Source organism: Anomaloglossus baeobatrachus, chromosome 11 (assembly GCF_048569485.1).
Source record: "Anomaloglossus baeobatrachus isolate aAnoBae1 chromosome 11, aAnoBae1.hap1, whole genome shotgun sequence".
Classification (NCBI taxonomy): Eukaryota; Metazoa; Chordata; class Amphibia; order Anura; family Aromobatidae; genus Anomaloglossus; species Anomaloglossus baeobatrachus.
Genome location: NC_134363.1, coordinates 68,709,191 through 68,732,259, shown reverse-complemented (window position 1 = coordinate 68,732,259; position 23,069 = coordinate 68,709,191). Strand labels below are relative to the sequence as shown.

At 46.8% G+C, this 23,069-nt stretch overlaps 1 protein-coding gene across 2 annotated transcripts in view; it reads right to left on the bottom strand.

Moving 5' to 3' along the window:
* ODAD1 (outer dynein arm docking complex subunit 1) overlaps window positions 1-23,069 on the bottom strand; it is a 288,275-nt gene that overhangs the window by 198,520 nt on the left and 66,686 nt on the right. For both annotated transcript variants that reach the window (XM_075327544.1, XM_075327543.1), the window contains exon 3: window positions 9,592-9,691. In XM_075327544.1, the coding sequence (XP_075183659.1) occupies window positions 9,592-9,691 (100 nt within the window). The remainder of the gene's footprint in view (window positions 1-9,591; window positions 9,692-23,069) is intronic.

The window sequence follows — 23,069 nt, the reverse complement described above, 5'->3', positions numbered from 1 at the left end:
ATCTCATATGAAGAACAGGCAGAGTATTACAGAAGGTGTAATATGAAATATCATTGTTCTGCTGAGGGCTAGATGCCATTATGTCACCGTAAAAGTAGCTCCTGACAAGACAGTCAGGAGGAGTGATGACAGGCTGTACAAAGTACACATGACGGTAATTGGCAATGGGAGAGTGACTAGTGAAATTAACATGTTCCTGGGGATTTTATCAAACAGTACAGTAAGTACTTGCTATTTTTTCAGTCAACGAACCAAAACTTTTTTCAAATTTACCATAAAATAAAAAAAAATGTCTGAGCGTTTTTTTAGTAACCTTGAGTAAAAATGATTATGTGCTAAAGTGATGTAAGATTGGTTTGTAAATCCCAGACAAATTCGCAGAAGTAAATATATTTTACCTAAATTCATATCAGTGGTCGGCGTATGAAGAACTTCCCCCTCAAAGACCTAACGACCATAATGTTTTAGTATTTTTAACGCTGGTTATGTTGTAAGCATCTCCGGTGCCATCTAGCGGCTGATCGGGTATTCTGTTTTATTGAACCTCAAGTTTATGGATTATAATGTGTGTTTTGGAGCAATGAATAGTGCGGAATGTATAAGAATGTTGTAGACAAAGGTTAATGCAACGTAGAGACAAGTGAGCAGGAGAGGGGTTAAGTGGTAGTGAATAGAATCTGCTCGTTAGGATGCAAGAGCCGGGTATCTTGACTGTATGCCACAGCAAGTGCACAAAGGGTTAAAGTTGAGGTTTATTCCCTGGGAGGAGTTTGAAGTAAGTCTCTGGGACAGGGAAAAGTGAGAGCAGAAGAAGATGGCTGCCTGAAGAGGAGGCTGTGAGTTGTATTGGGGTCGGACTGGTCCTCCTATGAGCAGGTTCCCATTGTTGATGGGACTGCTGGGGGTACGCGGGACCCTGAGAAATGAAATAGACCAGAGCTAGTGTGACGCCCTGGCAAAACCAGGTTGTCACGGAGACTGCACAAATCTTTCATGTGCAGATCTCCATCCTCCTTGGCATACCAACCAAACCCACACCCAGGTACACAACATCAGCCAGCAAAGCCTAGTCACCGCGCATGACAATAGGGACACACCAGTTGGCAGGACCAAGCAGATGGTGACGCCCACCTAGGGGACCTGAGGTGCCAGGGGAGGGAACACAACAGTCGGAGTCTGAGTCAGACAGTGGAAAGTTAGAGTTGAGACACGAGCAGAACAGTACTGACAGTTGAAGTGAGAGGAGAGTAATGTGACAGGGTGGTCAGGGGTTGGAGACGATGGACTACCGGACTACTGACTAGGTGGCAGTCGGCAGACAGGGCCACAGGCGATGGAGATCCGGTCGCGGGAGACCTTAAGTGGATGGGGCAGGGTTATAGCCTGCCAGTGCCGACAGCAGGAATCCGGTCCAGAGGCCGTGCACAGTCGGGGTGCCTGGACCCTAGGGCGAGGACTGCTTCAAGCCCCTTGTCAATTAGCCAGCCGGGGACAAGATTCCACATCTTGTCCCACCAGCGAGCCCAGAGAGCGAGACGGAAGCCCAATGAGGGGGATAGGGCTCCGCAATTGCCTGCTAAGATCCCACGGGTCAGTTCTCGCGGGCCACAGCTCCAAACACATAGAATCACCGGGAGTGGACTTCCCCGTTTCAAGCGGAGTAGTCAAACTGAAGACACAAACACTAAGTACATGAGGAAGGGACCCCTGTTTGCTGTGCCAGGGTGTGGGACCTGAATACACCCACCGGAGGTCACCAGTCACTGGCAATTTGGTTTACCATTGGACTCTGTGTGAATTTCTCTGGAACTGTGAGTACACCATTACCACCCGGTCCGGCTCTGCAGAATACGCTCCGCAGCATCCTTCCCCGCACACCCGGGCCCCGGGACTACACCTCCCCTACCCGTTGAGGGGATACCATCTTGCCGCCCCACTCCATCAGACCCGGGCATCCCATACCAAGGCAGCGGCAGTGTCACCATCCATCACCGCAACCCACGGGGGGCATCACTGACAAACTCTTCTCCTGTAAATACCCCCTTTTTATTGTTGTGGGCGACGGGCCGCTGCACGGGCCCCGGATCCGGCTGCCACTCGAGCCCCAGCCGCGATACCGGATCGAGTGGCTCAAGTAGCCTTGCCTGACGTGGTCAGTCAGCCCCTGCCCGCGACACTAGGACCTTAGGTAATGATCAGTGTTGGATCAGTCTGCTGGGTGTGAAAGCAGCCTGTAGAGGAAACAGCAGTAGAATACAGAAGTATACCAAAAGAGATGACAAGAGATAGGAAGGGAGAGGAAGGATTTGAAATTGCTGTAACCTATAGGAAGAACAAGTAAAGTTGTGTTTAGAAAAAGAAATCCTGATTTTTTTGTTTCCTTGCTTGAATCTGACCACAGAGAAGAGAAAGAACAGAAGTACCCCCAATGGCAAGTAAGTGGACAAACCCCAAATGTCCATGGGCCCTACAACCTGCCTGTAGCAGGGCCAGGAGCCTACACTTTAGAGGGCTTTACACGGTAGCATTATCGCTAGCAATTTGTAGCGATAGCGAGCGTGTAAGTACCCGCCCCCGTCGCACATGCGATTGTTTGTGATCACTGCCGTAGTGAACAGTATCGCTACGGCAGCGTCACACATACTTACTTGGTCGGCGTCGTCGCTGTGACTGCTGAATAATCCCTCCTTCAAGGGGGAGGGACGTTCGGCATCACAGCGACGTCACCGCAATGTCACTAAGCGGCCGGCCAATCAAAGCGGAGGGGCGGAGATGAGCAGGACGTAACATCCCGCCCACCTCCTTCCTTCCGCATTGTGGCCGGTGGCAGGTAAGGAGACGTTCCTCGCTCCTGCGGTGTCACACATAGCGATGTGTGCTGCCGCATGAGCGATGAACCACCTGGATAAACAACCGTTACTGATTTTTGAGTTTGGGACGACCTCTCCATGGTGAACAATTTCCACCATTTTTGAGGTCGCTTAAGGTCGCTGGTCAGTGTCACACGCTGCGATATCGTTAATGACGCCGGATGTGCGTCACTAACAACTTGACCCCGACGACAAAACATTAACGATATCGTAGCGTGTAAAGCCCCCTTTAGACATGACACAGACCACGACTAAAGCACTCCTGCCACCCTATAACAGCTTCATGGGTAAAGTGTCAGCCACTCCCACCAGACAAACATTTTATTTCAAATATTTTACTATATTTTTCATTCCCCTTAGGGAACTTGAACCTGCAAATGTCTGATTGCCTATACTATATACCAGTGATGGCGAACCTATGGCACGCGTGCCAGGCTGGGCATGCAGAGCCCTTTTTGCTGGCACGCGCGCTTTCGCCACATTCAGCCACTTTGAACTGTCGGTGTGATCGCGCTGGCAGTTCAATGTTGTGTTTAGCAGAGGAGACATCTCTCCTCCTTCTGACACTAGTCCTCTCCTGGGCCGCAGTCCTGTTGCCTAGGAGACGGAGGAGCGTCAGTAGGCGGCGCCGGCGTCTTGTGGCCGCGTGGGAACTGAACTGATTGAGGACCCAGCGGCACGCAGCGGAGGAGCGGGTGCTGGAAGGTGAGTGTTTTTTTTTTTTTCTTTTAAACTGTGTGCGGCTGTGCCAAGGTGTGAGGGGACAGTGCCAGCACGGGGGCAAAAACACGGAGAGCTCAGGGCCAAACACATGGAGAGCAAGGGGGCAAACACATGAAGAGCACGGGGGCAAACACATGGAGAGCACGGGGGCAAACACATGGAGAGCACGGGGGCAAACACATGGAGAGCACGGGGCAAACACATGGAGAGCACGGGGGCAAACACATGGAGAGCACGGGGGCAAACACATGGAGAGCACGGGGCAAACACATGGAGAGCACGGGGTAAACATGGAGAGCACGGGGCAAACATGGAGAGCACAGGGGCAAACATGGAGAGCACGGGGGCAAACATGGAGAGCACGGGGGCAAACATGGAGAGCACGGGGCAAACATGGAGAGCACGGGGCAAACATAAAATGCAACTTTTACTGACTACTGCAGTCTCCAAATTACTCATGCTCTTCTACAAAAATGTCTTTAGTATTTAGTAGAGCAGAGCCACAAACCAGCTTTCTGACAGTGTTCCTGAGGAATCGTAGCCTATTCCTCATTGGTAATAGCCTTTACTAATTTTCTTGGGTTTTTACGTTTTCAATTTCAGAATTGTTTTTTCTGGGGTTCAAATCAGGTGACTACTTTCCTACAGTCTGCACATTGTTTTCTGGGAGTTTATAGTGGAGCATTTGACCAGACCTGTCCATCAGCCTCCTCCAATTTAAAAACATCTTTCCTATGTGCAGTGTTTTTCACTTGGAGGAGGCTGATGGACAGGTCTGGTCATATGCTCCGCTATGGTCTGCCATTTTGAAGAATTCCGTACAGCAGGAAACTGGTGCTGAACCTGTTCTACTTATACATTAGTAAGTGCAATAAAAGCAGATCTCAACTAGAGATGAATGATCCTGCCAAGGATCTGATTGGACGGAGATCGCCGAACCTGCCTGGGTTTGCCGATCAGATCGACGATCCTAGCTGAACTAATTGAATTCAATCGGAGGCAAAACTTATGTGTTATAAAATGATGTGGTGGGGCTGCAAAATAAAAAAATAATGAAGGAATAAAGCAGGACATACTTACCGAGTCTCACCACAGCTGAAATGCTACGTCCAGGGCCGCTCATTATCTCTCATACATATTCACTGTTTTCCCTGCCCACCGGCATCTCTAAATGGCTGCATTCAAACCACACCCCACCCTCTCTGACAATGTCAGTGATTTATTGGGATCCCACACCCTGTCTGCATCCTTATACTGGGTGCAAAATGAATACAGTACATTTAAAACATGGTGTGCAGTTCCTCATATATTGATACCACCACAGATAAAGCCCACGGCTATGGGCTGCAGCCCCCAGCCATTCGCTTATCTTGGCTTTGTATTGGAATAAGAGGAACCGCATGTGGCTTTTTTTTAATTATTTAAATAAATAAATTAAAAAAACGGCTTGTGGTCAACCCCCAATCTTGATACCCATCCAAAATAAAGCCTACAGCTAGGGGCTGGTATTTTCAGGCTGGAGAAGCCCATTGTTATTGTACCCCCAGACTAAAAATAGCTGCATCCATTAGATGCAACAATCCCAGAACTTTAGCTGGCTCTTCTCGATTGTTCTAGTATGATAGCAATTGGAGTAATAAGGAGTTAATGACAGCTCACAGCTGCCACTAAGCCCTAGATTAGTAACGGGAGGAATCTATGACACCCTCTTACTAATCTGCAAGTAAAAGTAAATAAAACCAAACACCGAAAAAATCTTTTATTTGAAATAACATTTTTAAAAAAGTCCTCTTTCACCCCTTTATTAACCCCCAAAACACCCAGATCTGTCAAAATCCACAGGAGGTCCCACGATGATTCTACTTCTGAACTGACAGTGTGCGGCCATAGAACATGACTGCATGCTGTAATTTCAGGAAGAGACTGAGCCGCAGCAATGATCGGTGACATTACTGAGGTTAGTTTCAGTCACAGCTAGAGGTTCCCACGGCCCTGCACCTGTGATCATAGCTAACTTTACCTCAGGTGACCTCAATAAACTCAGTGACCTCACCTAGGGTGAGGTCCCTGAATTCACAGACCGCCATCTCCTGGCAGAAAACTGCCTTTTTTGCCAAGAGATGCATATTTGGTGCTGAAATTTCTACATCATATTTCTGCACCCAATCAACACCTCCTGAGGGCAGGGATCTGTAAGCCCATATAATCACATACAGGACTCCTTGTTTTTCTTTACGCTGAAGGTAGTTCAGTCAAAAACAAAAAAAGTTTGTAGTTTAGGCAGGTAATACTCTGGAAAATTCTAGATTAAATGAAACTCTCTTCATATGGTTACCTATTTTATACAGAAGCTATGGTGTACCTTCTTTTTACTAGTTTTACCAAATAACCAGCCTACATTACATTACAAGTTAGACTGAATATTGTATACCGCGATCATCTTTTCTCCTAAAAATACACAGTAGCAAAATGAATTATTACGTGAAATTGTTTGCACAGTCTGTGTTCTGTCTAATGAATCCTCTTACATAGGGAGTAACAATTTAGGCGATGTCTCCTCACACTAATGCAGCTGCCATAAAGAACATTGTATAAAAAACGAACAATGTTCAGACTGCCACGCTGTAAACATAACGCTGATATATGGATGCTAAAGGCTGCTATTGGCCGTGATGTCCGCTGCATGCTGTCATCCTCTGAAAAGGAAAGATCACATAAAAGCCAGGCCATTGGTGCAGTAAAATAGGAGAATTGCTTTCTATCTGCAAGCACATGATTCCATACATAAGAAGTAACTACAAATAATGAGAATTAAAAGTGGCTCTCATAGGGGATTGTGTACACATAGGGAAATGTTTACAAAAAAAGGAAGGATCCTTTCTTTCCCAACACTACGAGCTACGATTTAGCTGTTTCTCAAGCAGACCCAGTTTCATCTAAAAAACAAGGATATGTTCCTTATTTGTCATCTGATTTTCTACATTAGCAGTTCTCAAAAATATATAAAGACCAAATATGTTAAAGAATTCATAAAGATTGGATGTTACTTAAAGGGTTTGTTCACTTATAGGACAACCCCTTTTGATTCCACGCCTTCCCCAAGTCAAATAATAAAGACTATACTTACCTCTATTAGATCAAACCTATTAATCAACAGGAAGTGAGAGCAGCGGTTGCATTAACTTCCTGTTGATTATTCGTTTGGTCCGAAGGTGGAAAGAAGGAAGCTGGCGCTGATTGGATGCTGGGCTCATGTGTCATCACAACCCCATGTGAGCCCAAGCCCCGTGATCTTGAATACCACTGGAATGACACCCGTATAGGAGAGTATAGTCTTTATTATTTTACCTGGAGGAAACATGTGAATCAGAAAGGGGTTATCCTAGTAGTGGACAATTCCTTTAAATTGATGAATTTCATCCTACACACTAAAGAAAGTAGTGCAAGATGCAATTTCTTTTGGTCGCAGATTCAATGTGGCTGAAACGAAATACATTCATCTGCACTGTCCCATTGAATAACATTGGTCCGTTTTTCACGTTTTTATACAGAGCTCATAAATATGGAGTACTACCTGGCATCAGGTATACTAGTACTCTAAGTGATAATCTCCTGCTGATTAAACAGTGATATCATCAAAACTACAACAAAGCAGCCCAATAAGTGACACATCACTGGAATCAGGATCTGTGTCTTTACACTATGCTGCTCTCAGATTATGCAAGAAACACATTATTTATACCATAAGAAAGAATTGCTGTGTAGTTTGTAATGCAATTACATTTATTTGAGACTGTATTTATGGGCTCAATTATCATTTTTTCTGATTATCATATGGTGATAGATAAAAATATATAAAGAATATAGAGAATAAAAGAGAAAAAAGGTACAAAAAAAGGCTAAGATCAAAATGACGTTATAATGATTCAATCAGGAGAATTTACAAATTGGTTATCATCTCAAATCCATAGACATACTATATTGCAGTTTTATACTTAAAGAGGTTGTCCACAACTTTTACATTGATGGCCTATTCGTAGGATAGATCATCAATGTCTGATCGGCCGGGGTTCGGCACTTGGTACTCTTGACAATCAGCTGTTTTCGGTCCTGGTGGTGGCAGCAGGTGGTTGGAAATGCTCAGTTCTGGAGCTATCCAGTCTTCTGATAGTGGCCATACTTGGGTATTGCACAACCCCTAATGATATGAATGAGGTGGATGTGCAGAAGATGGAGCAGAACCAGAACTGAGCATTTCTGGCTACCTGCTGCCACCACTGTCACCAAGTACAGCTGATCAGAGGGGGTGGAGGGTGTCAGATTCCGGTTGATTAGACATTGATGACCTATCAATGTAAAAGTTGTGGCCAACCCCTTTAAAATTGGTGCTAGAATATCAAGCCTTCAAGATTACTAAATGTGAGATTAAAGGAATTAAAGGAAACTGTCACCGGGTTTTTAGACCCTAAACTAACAATCTATGTAAAGACTCTAAAATGTGAATAATGTTTTTACCTTTGCATTATAAATCCTTTCCTCTATTTTCTAGAAATCCATCAGAGAATGATTATGTACATGAGCTTGTAAGTGCAGCTCTCCGGCCTCTCTCCCTCTTTCTCCTCCTGACAGATGACTCTTCTCCGTGACCGTGAACTCACACAATCGCAGTCATTTCTGGCAGCGGTGCATGCGCAGATCAATAGTAGGACCTTCGCAACGTCCTTTGTACCTTTCTGCACATGTGCCGCCCCCAGGAATTGCACCAGTAGGAGCAGGAAAGGTCACAGAGAAGAGTGAACTGTCAATTCTTAACAGGAAGATGAAGAGGGAAAGAGGCCAGAGAGTTAGTTATAAGTGCACACCAAGCCCCCTGCACTTGTGAGCTCATTTCCATAAAAATTAGCAGATGGATTTCTAGAAAGTTTAGGAACAATTTTATAATGCAAAGGTATAGACATATACATAATGAACATTTTAAATGCTTTACATAGATTACATTAGATTAGGGGCTAATAAGAATGCAAACAGGTTCCATTTAGAGGTGAGTGCCCACCTGAAATTCATGATTCACTGCATTGTCTATATTGGTAAGTGCCCACCTGACATTCATGATTCACTGCATTGTGTCACACTGTACAAAGGGCAAGTCGGACGTAGCACAGCGTATTCCCCACTAGGTGGCAGCAGAGTAGTGAAGGAGAGTCAAAGTAACACTGTAACAGAAAAGCAGCTGAAGTACAGTAGAGTAACTTCAGCAGGCAGTTACCAGGTGAACCACCAGGGGGCAATAGAGTAGTCAAACAGTCAAGGTCTAGCCAGAAATGCCAAGTCACTGCAAAGGGAGGATCAAAATCAAGTCAGAAAACACAACCGAGTCAGAAGCCGGGAGATTAGGAATGCAGAAGGAAACACAAACAACAGACAGGAGCGGGAAGTCAGGGACCGGGATAGGCAGACGAACAGGGGAGCATACAGGTCAGAGCATGGTAGGAAGGAGTCAGATAAACCAGGAAATCTCACTAGAGCTAGTCACAGGATGCAGAGCAAAACTAACCAGCACAGGAATGCCAGTGCTGAGACCATATATAGTGTCTCCTGAAAGCAGAATGAGGCTGATGGTAGGTAACCCCTGACATGACCAGGCCGGGTCTGGGAAACTCTGGAGCGGAGAATACCGGTCCTGGATCATGACACATTGTCTATATTGGTAGTGCCCACCTGACATTCATGATTCACTGTATTGTCTATATTTATAGTAATATTGAGTCATTACATACAGTAGGCTGCCTTGAATAAGATGCACAGTGTTGCAGAAGTGGCAGGTATCTCGCAGTGTCTCGTTCTATCAGACGGCACATGATCAGATGGCACATGCCTTACTAGCATGCTGCACTAATGACATGACATTAAGAGGAGACTCCCACAGGCAGTAATCTGCCAGTTACAGAGATGTCATTCTGCAGATCAGCTGAACACGTCTTAAGTAAAGCATACATACAGTTGCCTCCTGATTCGCTCCTGCTTCCCGTAGGTTGTTGCTTGGCGCTGTCCTTCCTTCAGGCGAAACATACGTTGCAGTTTGGCCAGCTCACTGTCCGCTACAAAACAGACAAGATATACGTGAGTCTGTACTTTTCTCCTTGCTGTGATCACTCTGATACATAATACCTCCCTGCAGCATCACATTGCTATGGTATATATACACAACAGTAACATACTTATGACCATCACAGACTGAACAGTGCCTACTTCACCATCTATAAAGCCGCCCATACACAGACATTAGACGAAGATTGACTATAAATTGAAATATAGTCTAACATGAAGCCATCAAGCAAAATTATTTTAGTGGCGCATACAGGGACAATTCTGGCTCTCTTGCTGTCCGAAGCGAAAAATTGAAATGTTGTCCCTTCCCCATAGTGCAATAAAAATGCAATTGCATCACCGATTTTTTATTTTGCTTTTATGTTGTTCATTGTAAAAATGATTCTCCAGATGAGTGTGGTCACAGTGATACCAAACTTACAACAGATTTTTATTTATTTTTTCGTGGTGGAAAAAAAATCTGAAATTTGTAAAAAAAATAAAAATAAAAAAAAAAATAGTTTTTTGTTTTATATGCCATTTTCTTAGATCTATGATAATTTTATTTTTCCATCTGGTCTTCTTTTTTGCAAGGTGAACTGATGTTTCCATTGACACCAATTTGATTGCTTTTAATTACACTTTTAGGGAGATGAAGTGACCCAAAAAAAATAAAACCGCAAATCTGGCATTTGTAATTGTTTCCCCTCTTTGCGGCATTTTGCGATCAGGTTAATTAATTTTATATTTTGGTAACTTTCATAGACCAGACTTTTACAGATGCAGTGATAAATTATTTATACATGTATATACTGTACATTGTAAAATGGTCAATGGTAAAATCCTGGAGGGGAGATATTGTTCACTGAGCTTATTAGTTTCGGTGATGTGAAACCCAGAATTTTTTTTTCCGAACATCTAAAAAGATGGGTGGGCGGCTGTTCAGATATCTCCAGGGTGTGGTCCAGCAGGTAAATGGAGGCCAATGGATGTATTATGTGTTCTCTGTATGGAGTTAGCAGACCTCAAGAGCTGTGCTCTTGTTGAAAGAGTGCAGAATTCTGAGTAGGCGGACATCGCATCTAAATGGACTTTTTATGTGCTATTTTATTCTCTTTATTCCAGATAGGCTGCTTTGTTTTTGGATTGTTTGAGCTGGTATATGACATTACAATTAAACCAACTGAAATATTAAGCAGAAAGTGTTCTTGTGTGTACCTTAAATCTGCAGCTAAGTGAGCAAAATCTTACAATATTTTTATTATATATATATATATATATATATATATATATATATATATATATATATATTTTTATTATATATACACACACACACACACACACTATGTATGGACATATTGCATATATATTTTTTATTATTTTTTTATTCTGAATGGGATAATTAGTCAGATCCTGCTTGCCTGTACTATATGCTGGAATTGCAGTATTGTGTTATATAGGACTAATCACTGTCTCCTAGTCTGTGATTAAGCGTCACAGGAGGACCAAGACGACAGCATAGGACATCATCGCTTGGACAACCCCTTTTCATTACCTTTTCTTGTCCCCGTAAGAATAAATAAGCTTATTCTCACTTCCGGTACCAGTGATATCTGAAGCCAAGTTCCCGTGGCCCATGTGACATTGTTATGACATGCAAGCCCCATGAACAATCACCATCGCCTTCCTTCCTCCCACCTGTAGACGTTTGAGCAGGAAGTCAGTGCAGCATTCACATCCTGCTCAAATCTCCAAAGGCAGGGACACAGAAGCACTGATTGCTCACAGGGCCTGCGTGTCATAATTTCCCTTGGGCCCAGGGAACTCAGCTTCAGACATCGTTGGAACCGCAGCCGCACTGTAGGGGAGTATAGGATTATATCTTTTTAATCGTGGTGAACAAGGTGAATGAGTAGGGGGTTCTCCAAATAGTGGCTATCCCCTTTAACAGCAGTGATCAGAGCTCCACTCCGGATACTGCTGCTAGACACAGATGTCGTCTATGTAACTGGTCACCATCCACTGCGTGTGAAAGGAGCTCAGCTCACTTTATGACCCAATCTGAGGCTAAGTTTGAGTGTATAAAAAATTATCCAAGTTTCATCCAGAATACATGGATAAATATTTGACTAATTTGTCAGCTATGTGCAATCCATTTTATAAATCAGAAGTCATTAAAATTGTACAAGACTAAGTTTCCTAAGAAAGAATTTTTAAAGTCTTGGATGATAGTGTGGCTCCGTATTTCTTATTTTTTTTTGTCTTGAATGGGCTCCGAAATATGTATTCTGTACACTCAGTAACTATAGTGCCTACATTATACTGCACAAATGTCCACTTTCTTCACATCCGTTCCCATATTTATCTTTGGGTTGAAGGTTCACTTGTGCCAGAACAATGAAGGAGTGAAATGTTTGCATAGTACCATTATCTAAAACTGCAAGCTGGCTTTCCTGAAATACTTTTATCGAGGTTTTATTTATTTTAGGAGGCGAGAACAGCAACTTACCTGGGCCTGGAGCCAAGTCTTCTGATGGAAAACCTACATCGGGTGTTGTTTATACGTTTTGTAAGAATTTTTGGTTCCTTTTAGGGAATATTATAAGCAGCACGTCCAGGGTAAAAACTAAACAACCTGTCACATTATAATTTTACTAATTCAATGATTTGTAAGACTTCCAATGCAATTATCTGCTCACACTAAAAATAGGATTTTCATGGCGATGCCAACTTAGTAATGGAATCTGTTAGCATAGCAGAAGTGAGTAGTCCAAAACACTGCAAGGGTATGTCCTCTCTGAAACCCGCCTGAAAAAGCACGCTGTAAATGAATGGTCCCCAACCTTTCTGACTTTAAGAGCCACATTCACTTCTGAGTGAGGGTCGCAAGCCACATCCAACACCCGCCCCCTCCACAGTAGTGACACCCAGAGCCCCCATTATCAGTATAATGACAGCCAAGTCTTTTTTACAGATATCACACTGTGGAAGTATAGGAAGATTCCGGGGTTCCGACCCAACCACCATTGAGATCTGTTCTTCTGTGTAGAGCTATACACATAATTCACAATCTGGAGGTCTGCTCTTCATAGCTGTTTGCTAGACCTGGCGCTAATGCCCCAAGGTGGTGGGCAGATCCAGGAGGGGGCGTTGCCTCCATATCTCAGCTAGTGGTGCGGTGGAGATGCTGAAAGTGAGTTGTGCAGTGGCAGTAAGAGGGAGGAGATGGAGGAAGCCAGTCTGAAGTGAAGACTAGAGTTGAGCGGATAGTGAAAAATCCGGGTCCGGCGGCTACCCGGCGGGTTGAGAAAGAAGTCCGGAAGAGAGAGAGAGAAAAAAAAACAAAAAACGATCCGGATCGTGCACCCAGAATCCCGCGTCCGGGTCGGACTTGGATCGGGTACTCAATACCCTGCATGTGTAGGGGCTGTTTGCGGGGGAGTTCGGTTGCCACACAGTCAGCCTGAAAAGACACCTCAGGAAGAAGCGAGGTTGTTGAGTACGGGGACTCCTGGTAGACCAGGCACATACGGGGAACAGGTCCCTAGAGCCAGACATCCATTTAGTGGTCTGCTAAAACCTGCCGGTGAGGGCACTCCAGGTGTCTCACCAACAACACAGAGCCCGCAGCATCTGCAGCAACGAGGGGGCCCATAAGTAAGATAGGGCTAGAAGCCATCTTTACTTGGTCCATGCTGCCAGCAAAAGGGCCAGAAAGGGGAGAAAAGGCAGTTGCGACTTCCCTGGATGAATCCCATATACTTCAAGTCGGGGGTTATCCAAAACAATAAGTGCTAGGAAGGTGAGCTTACAGTCACCACTACACCAGCCTTAAGGAAAACCTGGTTTTCCCTGTAGTGCATCTCAGCATCGCCCAGGCTCCTCACAGAACACCTGAAAGTGAGTAAAAACGAGTTGCAAGACATTGCTGGACTGAGACTGAGTTCTTCTGTGACCTGTTCTACCACACACATATGTGGCGCCCCTGACCTGGTCAGGCACCACTGAGTACTGCACCCATGCTGGGGACAGTACAATACAGGTAATCCGGAAGGCTGACCGAGGTGTGACTACACAGGCGCATAGTGATCAGGTCTCACACATGTACCTATGAGAGGACCCCTGGGGATCCCAGGAGGGGGAAAAGCCTTCACCTCCACTGGAATAGTGGAGGGGGCCAAAAGCCTCCATCTCCTCTCAAGGGGTGTGGTAAGAGAGCCTGGTTGCTAGGTGGCGTAGGCAAGAACAGGAGAGGAGGAGCAGTGAGCCGGTTCAGTGCAGAGTCCAGGGAGCTCCGAGGAGAGCTGACCCCTTCCCCTGGAGCTGTTGCAGTCTGACAGCGTCCGCGCAGTGGCTACCGACGGGGGAGAACGGTCACCTAGGAGTGCTACCCGAAACCCATCTCCAGCTAGAGAGAGAGCACAGAGTGGGAAGTAAGGAGACTGCTAGGGAGTACCAGGCCCAAACGGGCGGCAGATCCCGGAGCGGGGATAGATCCACCTTTCCTCGCTAAACCTGCCGGTGTGGGGCCCTCAAAGCCCACACCACAACACCACAAAAGCCGCAGCCACGTAGCCACAGTTAGGGCCCATAGCTCACAGGAGGCAAGCAGCTGGAGTGATCTGGCCCAGGCAACAAGCAAACGGCAAACGAAGGGGAGTGAGGCTTCAGCAACTTCCCTGGGTGACCCCCATAGGGACTAAAAGTCGGGGTTACCCCAAACCACCAAGGGCTAAGGAAGGCGAGTTGGTAGTCACCATCAGAAGTCAGCCTGAAGGATACCTGGTTCCCGCCTGGTTCATCCCAGCTACGCCCGGGTTACTCACCCTGCCATCTGAAGTGAGTAAAACCCCTGAAAGACATCCTGCGTGTGTGGAGTTATTCTGCGCCTTGTGGTACTACGCACCTACACAGGGCCCTGGGGCTTGCCTCACTCTCAGGAGGCTATTCCAACTAACTGCACTCACCATCAGCCCCAGGCGTCCCTCAACCTGCAGTGGCGGTCCCCACTGACCGCAATACTGAGAGTGGCGTCACGACAATAAAAACAGAAGATTTCCCTACCAGTGACAAGATCCAGCCGAGTGGAGTCCCTGAAGGTAATGCACCGACACTGCACTTGTGGGGCTTCACATCTGGCGTCACGAACAGGATAAGGACTAGACCTGTTCAGACAGGTGACCATGTGCCTGGGCGGTCCGCTTGAAAAATTGGAAGCGCCGCCATATTGCCACCATGAAAAGCGCGCTGAAAAACAACAGCAGCCCGCGCTGGGAGAAGTTACCGCCCACGAAGAGGTGTGGCTACCCAGAGATCCCCTGCAGAGTTCTGACCTCGCTTGTGAAGAGAGCGGAAGCGTCCAGAGACGGTGGAACGGAAAAGAAGCCAGCAGCTTGTTGTTAGAGAAAATGGCGTCTGAATGCAGAGACCCAGAGCCAGGCTCCGCTGCCTGGTGGTGTCGGGAGCTTGCCGAGTTCTGCGAACAACTGGAAGCCAGGATCGGAAGGCAGATCAGAGAGGGACGTGCGGAGTTCCTGGGGATGACCGCGGCGGTTCAGGCCTATGAAGGGAGAGCCGCGCGCCGAGTGCCAGACCGGACGGCGACGACTCAGACCCCGATGCTGCCACCGATGGGTGAGTCCAGTGATGCCCCTGCCAGCGCGAGTGCCCCAACCCCTGCTGCCACGTCCGCGGTCCCTGAAGAGGCGTCCGGCGCGGCGACGCTGAAGCAGGCCGCAGCCACGCCAGGTGCAGCCCGCCAAGCTCAGGCCGCCGCAGCGATGCCCTGCTCGGCCCACCAAGACCCGGTCCCTGCAGCGACGCCCAGTCCGGCCCGCAGAGAACCGGCTGCCACCGCGACCCTCATCCATGCCGCGGGTGTGACGCTGACCCAGGCCGCCGCCATGCTAGGCCCGGCCCGCCGAGACCCTACCGCAGCCGCAACGCTCGTCCGCGCCGCAAGTGAGGTGCTGAACCAGGCCGCAGCCCCGTCAGGTGCGGCCCGCCAAGCCCAGATCGCTGCAGCGACGCCCAGCCCAGCCTGCAAAGACCCCATCGCAGCTGCGACGCCGATCCAAGCTGCGCCAGAAGTGCCAATCCAGGCCGCCGCCATGCCAGGCGCGGCCCGCCAAGACCAGGCCGCCGCCATGCCAGGCGCGGCCCGCCAAGATAAGATTGCATCACCATTTCCCCCGGCCTGCAAGGCCAGAGCAGCCACCGCTCCCCAGTCCAAGGAGGTCCCTGCTAGGAAGTCCCTGGTAGGTGAGGACCCCGCATACTGGCAGCTGAAGGCTGACCTGGAGGCCAAGTTCCCACAGGAGATGGTGGACCGGTACATGCTACCCCCGCATACCCCCAAGAGGATTCCGGCAACCCCTGCAGCAACCACGCCAAAGAGTCCCCCGCCTGGGCCTGCTGATGAAAGTCCATCCCCAGCACTGCCACCAAAGGAGTGCTCAGAAGAACTAAGGGGGAGGGGAGGCCAGGAAGCTGAGGAGCTGACTCAGGAGCCACCAGCAGTGGATCCATACCCAGAGCCAGAGATGTTGCCATATTCTCGCTGGGATGAAGAGGAAGACTTGTCCAGCAACCTCACCTGGGGGCCTGCAGGCAGTGAAGTAACAGCCCAGCAGAATCCAGCCCGTAGGACACGGCGCCGTAGCAGAACCAAGCTTTCCCCTGCACCGCAATCTCCAGAACAAAGAGATGAAATAACGGCCAGAGACCTACAGGAGAAACGGTTCCTGAGAAGAGCCAAAGCCCAGGTCAGAGGACCCCTTTGTAGAGGAGTAGTGGAAGACTTTAGCCTAAAATCAGGATACGGATTCATCGTTGCACCTGGTATAAAGGAAGGTATCTTCGTCAATAGAAGAGACGTTAGAGCTCATTTGCCCAGAGGACATCCTGGAAGAAATTTAAAGATGGGAGACACAGTGCAGTTTACCATGCATCAAGGCGAAAGAGGCTGGTATGCCCTAGATGTAGCACCATGTACCAGCAAACCCCACAGCCATCCCATGCTACAAGATAAAGAAACAGATGAAGACAGAGAAAGAAAAGACAAGGAACCTACTGATGAGACTACCACTGATGACGACAGAGATCAAGAAACCAACAGGTGCCGCAGCCCTACAGGCCCAAGCCCTGGTGAGGAGGAATCTGCATAAAGTACAGAAAGAAGCATAGAAGTTCCCAGTTTGACAAGTTTGAAGTTTTGCAACGTTTTCAAGTTTAAGCAATGTGCCCACATAAACTAATGTGAGAAATGAACCTTAAGGCTATGAACTGGCTATAGCCACAAACTCTCGCAGTGTAAATAGTTACACCAGAGGGCACCACCACCACCAGAGTCAGCCTGTTTAGGGGCTTGGCTCGTCTGCAACCAGGGAGCACGTCCGTATATAGGGCCTTGGCTTACCTGCAACCAGAGAGCATGCCTGTTTATGGGGCCTGGCTCTCCACCACAAAGAGGGTACCTGGTCAGCACCAACTGTGGAGGCCGCCTCTGGATCCTGCCAGAAGTGGCTGAAGGCGCGGCTTCACCAGGCCAGGTATACCCTGAAGACCACCAGCCCATGAAAGCCGCCTCTACATCCTGCCAGAAGTGGCTGAAGGCGCGGCCAACGTGAGAGGGTTTTGGGTGGGTTAACGGACTTGTGGGTGGAGGGTGGTGATGTATGGTACCTGGTGGTTTTAAAAAGTTTTACCATGTTTTAATGTTTTATGCATTTTAAAATGTTGTCTTGCAGCCCGAGGACGTGCTGGTGATAACTAAGGGGGAATGTGGCGCCCCTGACCTGGTCAGGCACCACTGAGTACTGCACCCATGCTGGGGACAGTACAATACAGGTAATCCGGAAGGCTGACCGAGGTGTGACTACACAGGCGCATAGTGATCAGGTCTCACACATGTACCTATGAGAGGACCCCTGGGGATCCCAGGAGGGGGAAAAGCCTTCACCTCCACTGGAATAGTGGAGGGGGCCAAAAGCCTCCATCTCCTCTCAAGGGGTGTGGTAAGAGAGCCTGGTTGCTAGGTGGCGTAGGCAAGAACAGGAGAGGAGGAGCAGTGAGCCGGTTCAGTGCAGAGTCCAGGGAGCTCCGAGGAGAGCTGACCCCTTCCCCTGGAGCTGTTGCAGTCTGACAGCGTCCGCGCAGTGGCTACCGACGGGGGAGAACGGTCACCTAGGAGTGCTACCCGAAACCCATCTCCAGCTAGAGAGAGAGCACAGAGTGGGAAGTAAGGAGACTGCTAGGGAGTACCAGGCCCAAACGGGCGGCAGATCCCGGAGCGGGGATTGATCCACCTTTCCTCGCTAAACCTGCCGGTGTGGGGCCCTCAAAGCCCACACCACAACACCACAAAAGCCGCAGCCACGTAGCCACAGTTAGGGCCCATAGCTCACAGGAGGCAAGCAGCTGGAGTGATCTGGCCCAGGCAACAAGCAAACGGCAAACGAAGGGGAGTGAGGCTTCAGCAACTTCCCTGGGTGACCCCCATAGGGACTAAAAGTCGGGGTTACCCCAAACCACCAAGGGCTAAGGAAGGCGAGTTGGTAGTCACCATCAGAAGTCAGCCTGAAGGATACCTGGTTCCCGCCTGGTTCATCCCAGCTACGCCCGGGTTACTCACCCTGCCATCTGAAGTGAGTAAAACCCCTGAAAGACATCCTGCGTGTGTGGAGTTATTCTGCGCCTTGTGGTACTACGCACCTACACAGAGCCCTGGGGCTTGCCTCACTCTCAGGAGGCTATTCCAACTAACTGCACTCACCATCAGCCCCAGGCGTCCCTCAACCTGCAGTGGCGGTCCCCACTGACCGCAATACTGAGAGTGGCGTCACGACAATCAAAACAGAAGATTTCCCTACCAGTGACAAGATCCAGCCGAGTGGAGTCCCTGAAGGTAATGCACCGACACTGCACTTGTGGGGCTTCACACATACACCCGAGCACTTGGGGCCAGCCTCACTCTCGGGAGGCCATACCACCAGACTGCAGACACCATCAGCCCCAGACGCTCGTTAAACTGCAGTGGCAGTCACCCATCACCCTGACTGCAAATACCGAGAGTGGCATCACGACTCAGAAGTAGACAACCTGCGCTACCTGTTGCCAGAGGGGTCCCTAACGAGAAGTCCCCGCAGTGTCCCGCAGGCAGCCGCTGCAGCACTGTGGAGGGCGACTCATCAAGACTAAAGGATATACAGAAGGAAAATCAAGATCAGGAAGGAAGCTACAAAACAACAGGGGTAAACTCTACAACCGTACCAAGCAATGAGCACAACTTTCACTAGTAAGTCTGGGACCCCACACTTCACAGTACAACATAAAATAAACTATAGCTGGCATGGGTAGAAGTATTTAAGCAGCATAAATAGGAGGGGAGCAGATGTGATAGGTTTCTTCACAACATGTTATCAAAGGAGCAAGCAGACCAGCAGAGAATAACTTTTGCTAGCCTGCTTATGAATCAGCACACAGCAGGTCTACGCCCGAGTCGGCCAGTGTTGATCCCAGACACGAAAGAAACTATCAGGTGGAGTTTTCAGAGCTTGCAATCTGAACAGAGATCAACACCACCATGACAGTCGAGAAAGTTTGTACAAAACTCCTTGTGATAGCAGGTCATAGAAAATTGAATAATAATTATAATGGTACCTTGATATCTGTGATGCCTTATTCCAGAGAAATACAATTTTTTTTTAATATGTAAATGAACTGTTAAGATTTATGGGCCAGACATAGATCTAACTTAGAATCTGCCCCTAGAGGTTATTTTATTAGGGTGCTACCAGTGTGACAGTACAAATACAAATGTGTTTGTAATAAGACAAGATTCAACTCTGCTGTACATTGTTAGTTATAATCACTCCCAGCTCTACAGCAAAGGTGACAGCATTATAAGAGGATAAATGCTGCCTCACATGTCTTTGTAATGAGACAAGCTTCTGTTGTAGTGTTAGCTGTAATTACACACAGCTCTACAATGCAAAAACAAGATCTGACTGTCAGTCATTACATGTCTCACACAGATAACACCACTTTTCATTTATAATAATCTCTGGAGGCAGATTTTCAGGGAGATCTGAGTCCGGCCCATAGATCTTAACAGCTTTTATATATATATATATATATATATATATATATATATATATATATATATATATATATATATATATGTACAGTACAGACCAAAAGTTTGGACACACCTTCTCATTCAAAAAGGTTTCTTTATTTGCATGACTCTGAAAATTGTAGATTCACATTGAAGGCATCAAAACTATGAATTAACACATGTGGAATGAAATACTTAACAAAAAATTGTGAAACAACTGAAAATATGTCTTATATTATAGGTTCTTCAAAGTAGCCACTTTTTGCTTTGATTACTACTTTGCACACTCTTGGCATTCTCTTGATGAGCTTCAAGAGGTAGTCACCGGAAATGGTTCTCACTTCACAGGTGTGCCCTGTCAGGTTTAATAAGTGGGATTTCTTGCCTTATAAATGGGGTTGGGACCATCAGTTGTGTGGTGCAGAAGTGGGGTGGATACACAGCTGATAGTCCTACTGAATGTTAGAATTTATATTATGGCAAGAAAAAAGCAGCTAAGTAAAGAAAAATGAGTAGCCATCATTACTTTAAGACATGAAGGTCAGTCAGTCCAAAAAATTGGGAAACCTTTAAAGTGTGACCAAGTGCAGTGGCAAAAACCATCAAACGCTACAAAGAAACTGTCTCACATGAGGACCGCCTCAGGAAAGGAAGACCAAGAGTCACCTCTGCTGCGGACGATAAGTTTATCAAAGTTACCAGCCTCAGAAATCGCAGGTTAACAGCAGCTGAGATTAGAGACCAGGTCAATGCCACACAGAGTTCTAGCAGCAGACACATCTCTAGAACAACTGTTAAGAGGAGCCTTTATACAGCAGGCCTTCATGGTAAAATAGCTGCTAGGAAACCACTGCTAAGGAAAGGCAACAAGCAGAAGAGACCTGTTTAGGCTAAAGAACACAAGAAATGGACATTAGATCAGTGGAAATCTGTGCTTTGGTCTGATGAGTCCAAATTTAAGATCTTTGGATCCAAACAACATGTCTTTATGCGACGCAGAAAAGGTAAACGGATGGACTCTCTTACCTGCTTCCCACCGTGAAGCATGGAGGAGGAAGTGTGATGGTGTGGAGGTGCTTTTCTGGTGACACTGTTGGGCATACTGAACCAGCATGGCTACCACAGCATCTTGCAGTGGCGTGCTATTCCATCCGGTTTGCGTTTAGTTGGACCATCATTTATTTTTCAACAGGACAATAACCCCAAACACACCTCCAGGCTGTGTAAGGGCTATCTGACCAAGAAGGAGAGTGATGGGGTGCTACGCCAGATGACCTGATCTCCACAGTCACCAAACCTGAACCCAATCGAGATGGTTTGGGGTGAGCTGGACCGCAGAGTGAAGGAAAAAGGGCCAACAAGTGCTAAGCATCTCTGGGAACTCCTTCAAGACTGTTGCAAGACTATTTTCGGTGACTACCTCTTGAAGCTCATTAAGAGAATGCCAAGAGTGTGCAAAGCAGTAATCAAAGCAAAAGGTGGCTACTTTGAAGAACCTAGAATATAAGACATATTATCAATTGTTTCACACTATTTTGTTAAGTATTTCATTCCACGTGTGTTAATTCATAGTTTTGATGCCTAAAATGTGAATCTACAATTTTTAGAGTCATGAAAATAGAGAAAACTGTTTGTATGAGAAGGTGTGTCCAAACTTTTGGTCTGTACTCTATCTATATACACAGTATAGCAAGTGAGCATGCAACTCCAGCTAAAATGTATTGTGGTACAGAGACCCGCCAGCTCCCTGCACTGAAATACTTGCTGTCACTCAATCAGAGAAAGCAGCTGATGTCGGCATGCTCGTCACATGGCATCGATGTCATGCTCTGTATTGGGTACAAGAAAGTCAGCTGTGCCAACAACAGAAGAGGACACTGAGCATTGTGGGAGTGAAGGAAGGTAGGAGGAATCATTTATATATATTTTTTTAAATGTGTTGCAGAGGGGCAAAATAACTGGGAACATTATTACTTGAAAAAGCCCTGCATGATGGGGAATATTTTTACTGGAAATTACCCCACAGAATGGAGCCCAGGAGTGGGACCATTATACCAGGAAGGAGCCAAGAAGGGGGACATTTTACCAGGAAGGGGCTCAGGATGGGGTGCATTATTATTGGAAGAGGCCAAGAATATGGGATATTATTAATGGAAAAGGCCCAGTATGTGAGGAACTATATCAGAAATATAAGCACCAAGACACCCTATACAAAACATACATATTTTGTACTGTCCATGGTGTAGATGTGTATGAGTGCCTGTGTCCGTGTGTGTGTTCAGCGTGTGCAGTCATTGTACTCTACGTGAGACATCCGCAAAACACACGGGCAGCATGAATTTCTATACTTACCTGTCCATGTGCTGCTGTGTCCGGCACTGCTGCTGCTTCCGGTCCAAGGTGCAGTGAGTATGCAATGAGCATAATGAGCGGGGGTTGGAAGCAAATGAAAGCAGGTTTGACGACAGCAACAGTGGGAACAGGCAAGTATAGAAAAGCATTTTATTGCACAGACACGTGGTTTTCTCTGGTATGTGTCACACTGATATCACATGGATCATATCAGTGTGCAGTCCGTGCGGTCCGTGTGACACCCGTGCTGCTGGAGAAAAACTAACATGTCGCAGTGTGGAGCACATGGACACACAGTCCATGTGAAAACATGCACGTGTGCGCAGACCCATTGATTTTAATGGGTCTACGTGTGTCCATGTCTCCGGTACGTGTGAAAATGGACCTCACACATGCTGGACACACGCACGTGTGAAGGGGCCTGACTCTGTGTTGGAAGCATGGAAAGAGTATGCCTCTACTGGTGAATAACATCTTCTTGACAAATGGGCAATTTTTACATTATTCTTCTAACAAGAGGGGATGTGTATGTGGTGCTTTTACACAAATATTGTGTGGAGGGGGTGTAAAAGGTACTATTTATTACAAAAATTATTATAAAATGTAGAGAAAAAAGTACAGGAAAAAAAGGAGAGGAAAAAAACTGAAAAAAGGATGGGAAAAGGATAGAAGAAAGGAGAGAAAACAAAGGAGGGAAAAAAACAGAAACAAGAACAAAAAAAACACAGAAAAAAAGAATAGAAAACAAAGGAGAGAAGAAAAAACAGAAACCAAAACAAAGAAAAACCAGAAAAGAAATAATAGAAAAAAGGATAGAAAACAAAGGAGAGAAAGAATAAAACAAAGAGAAAAAAAGATAGAAAAATGGAGAGAAAGAAAGGATAGAAAAGAATGGATAAAAAAAAGTAGAGAAAAAAAGT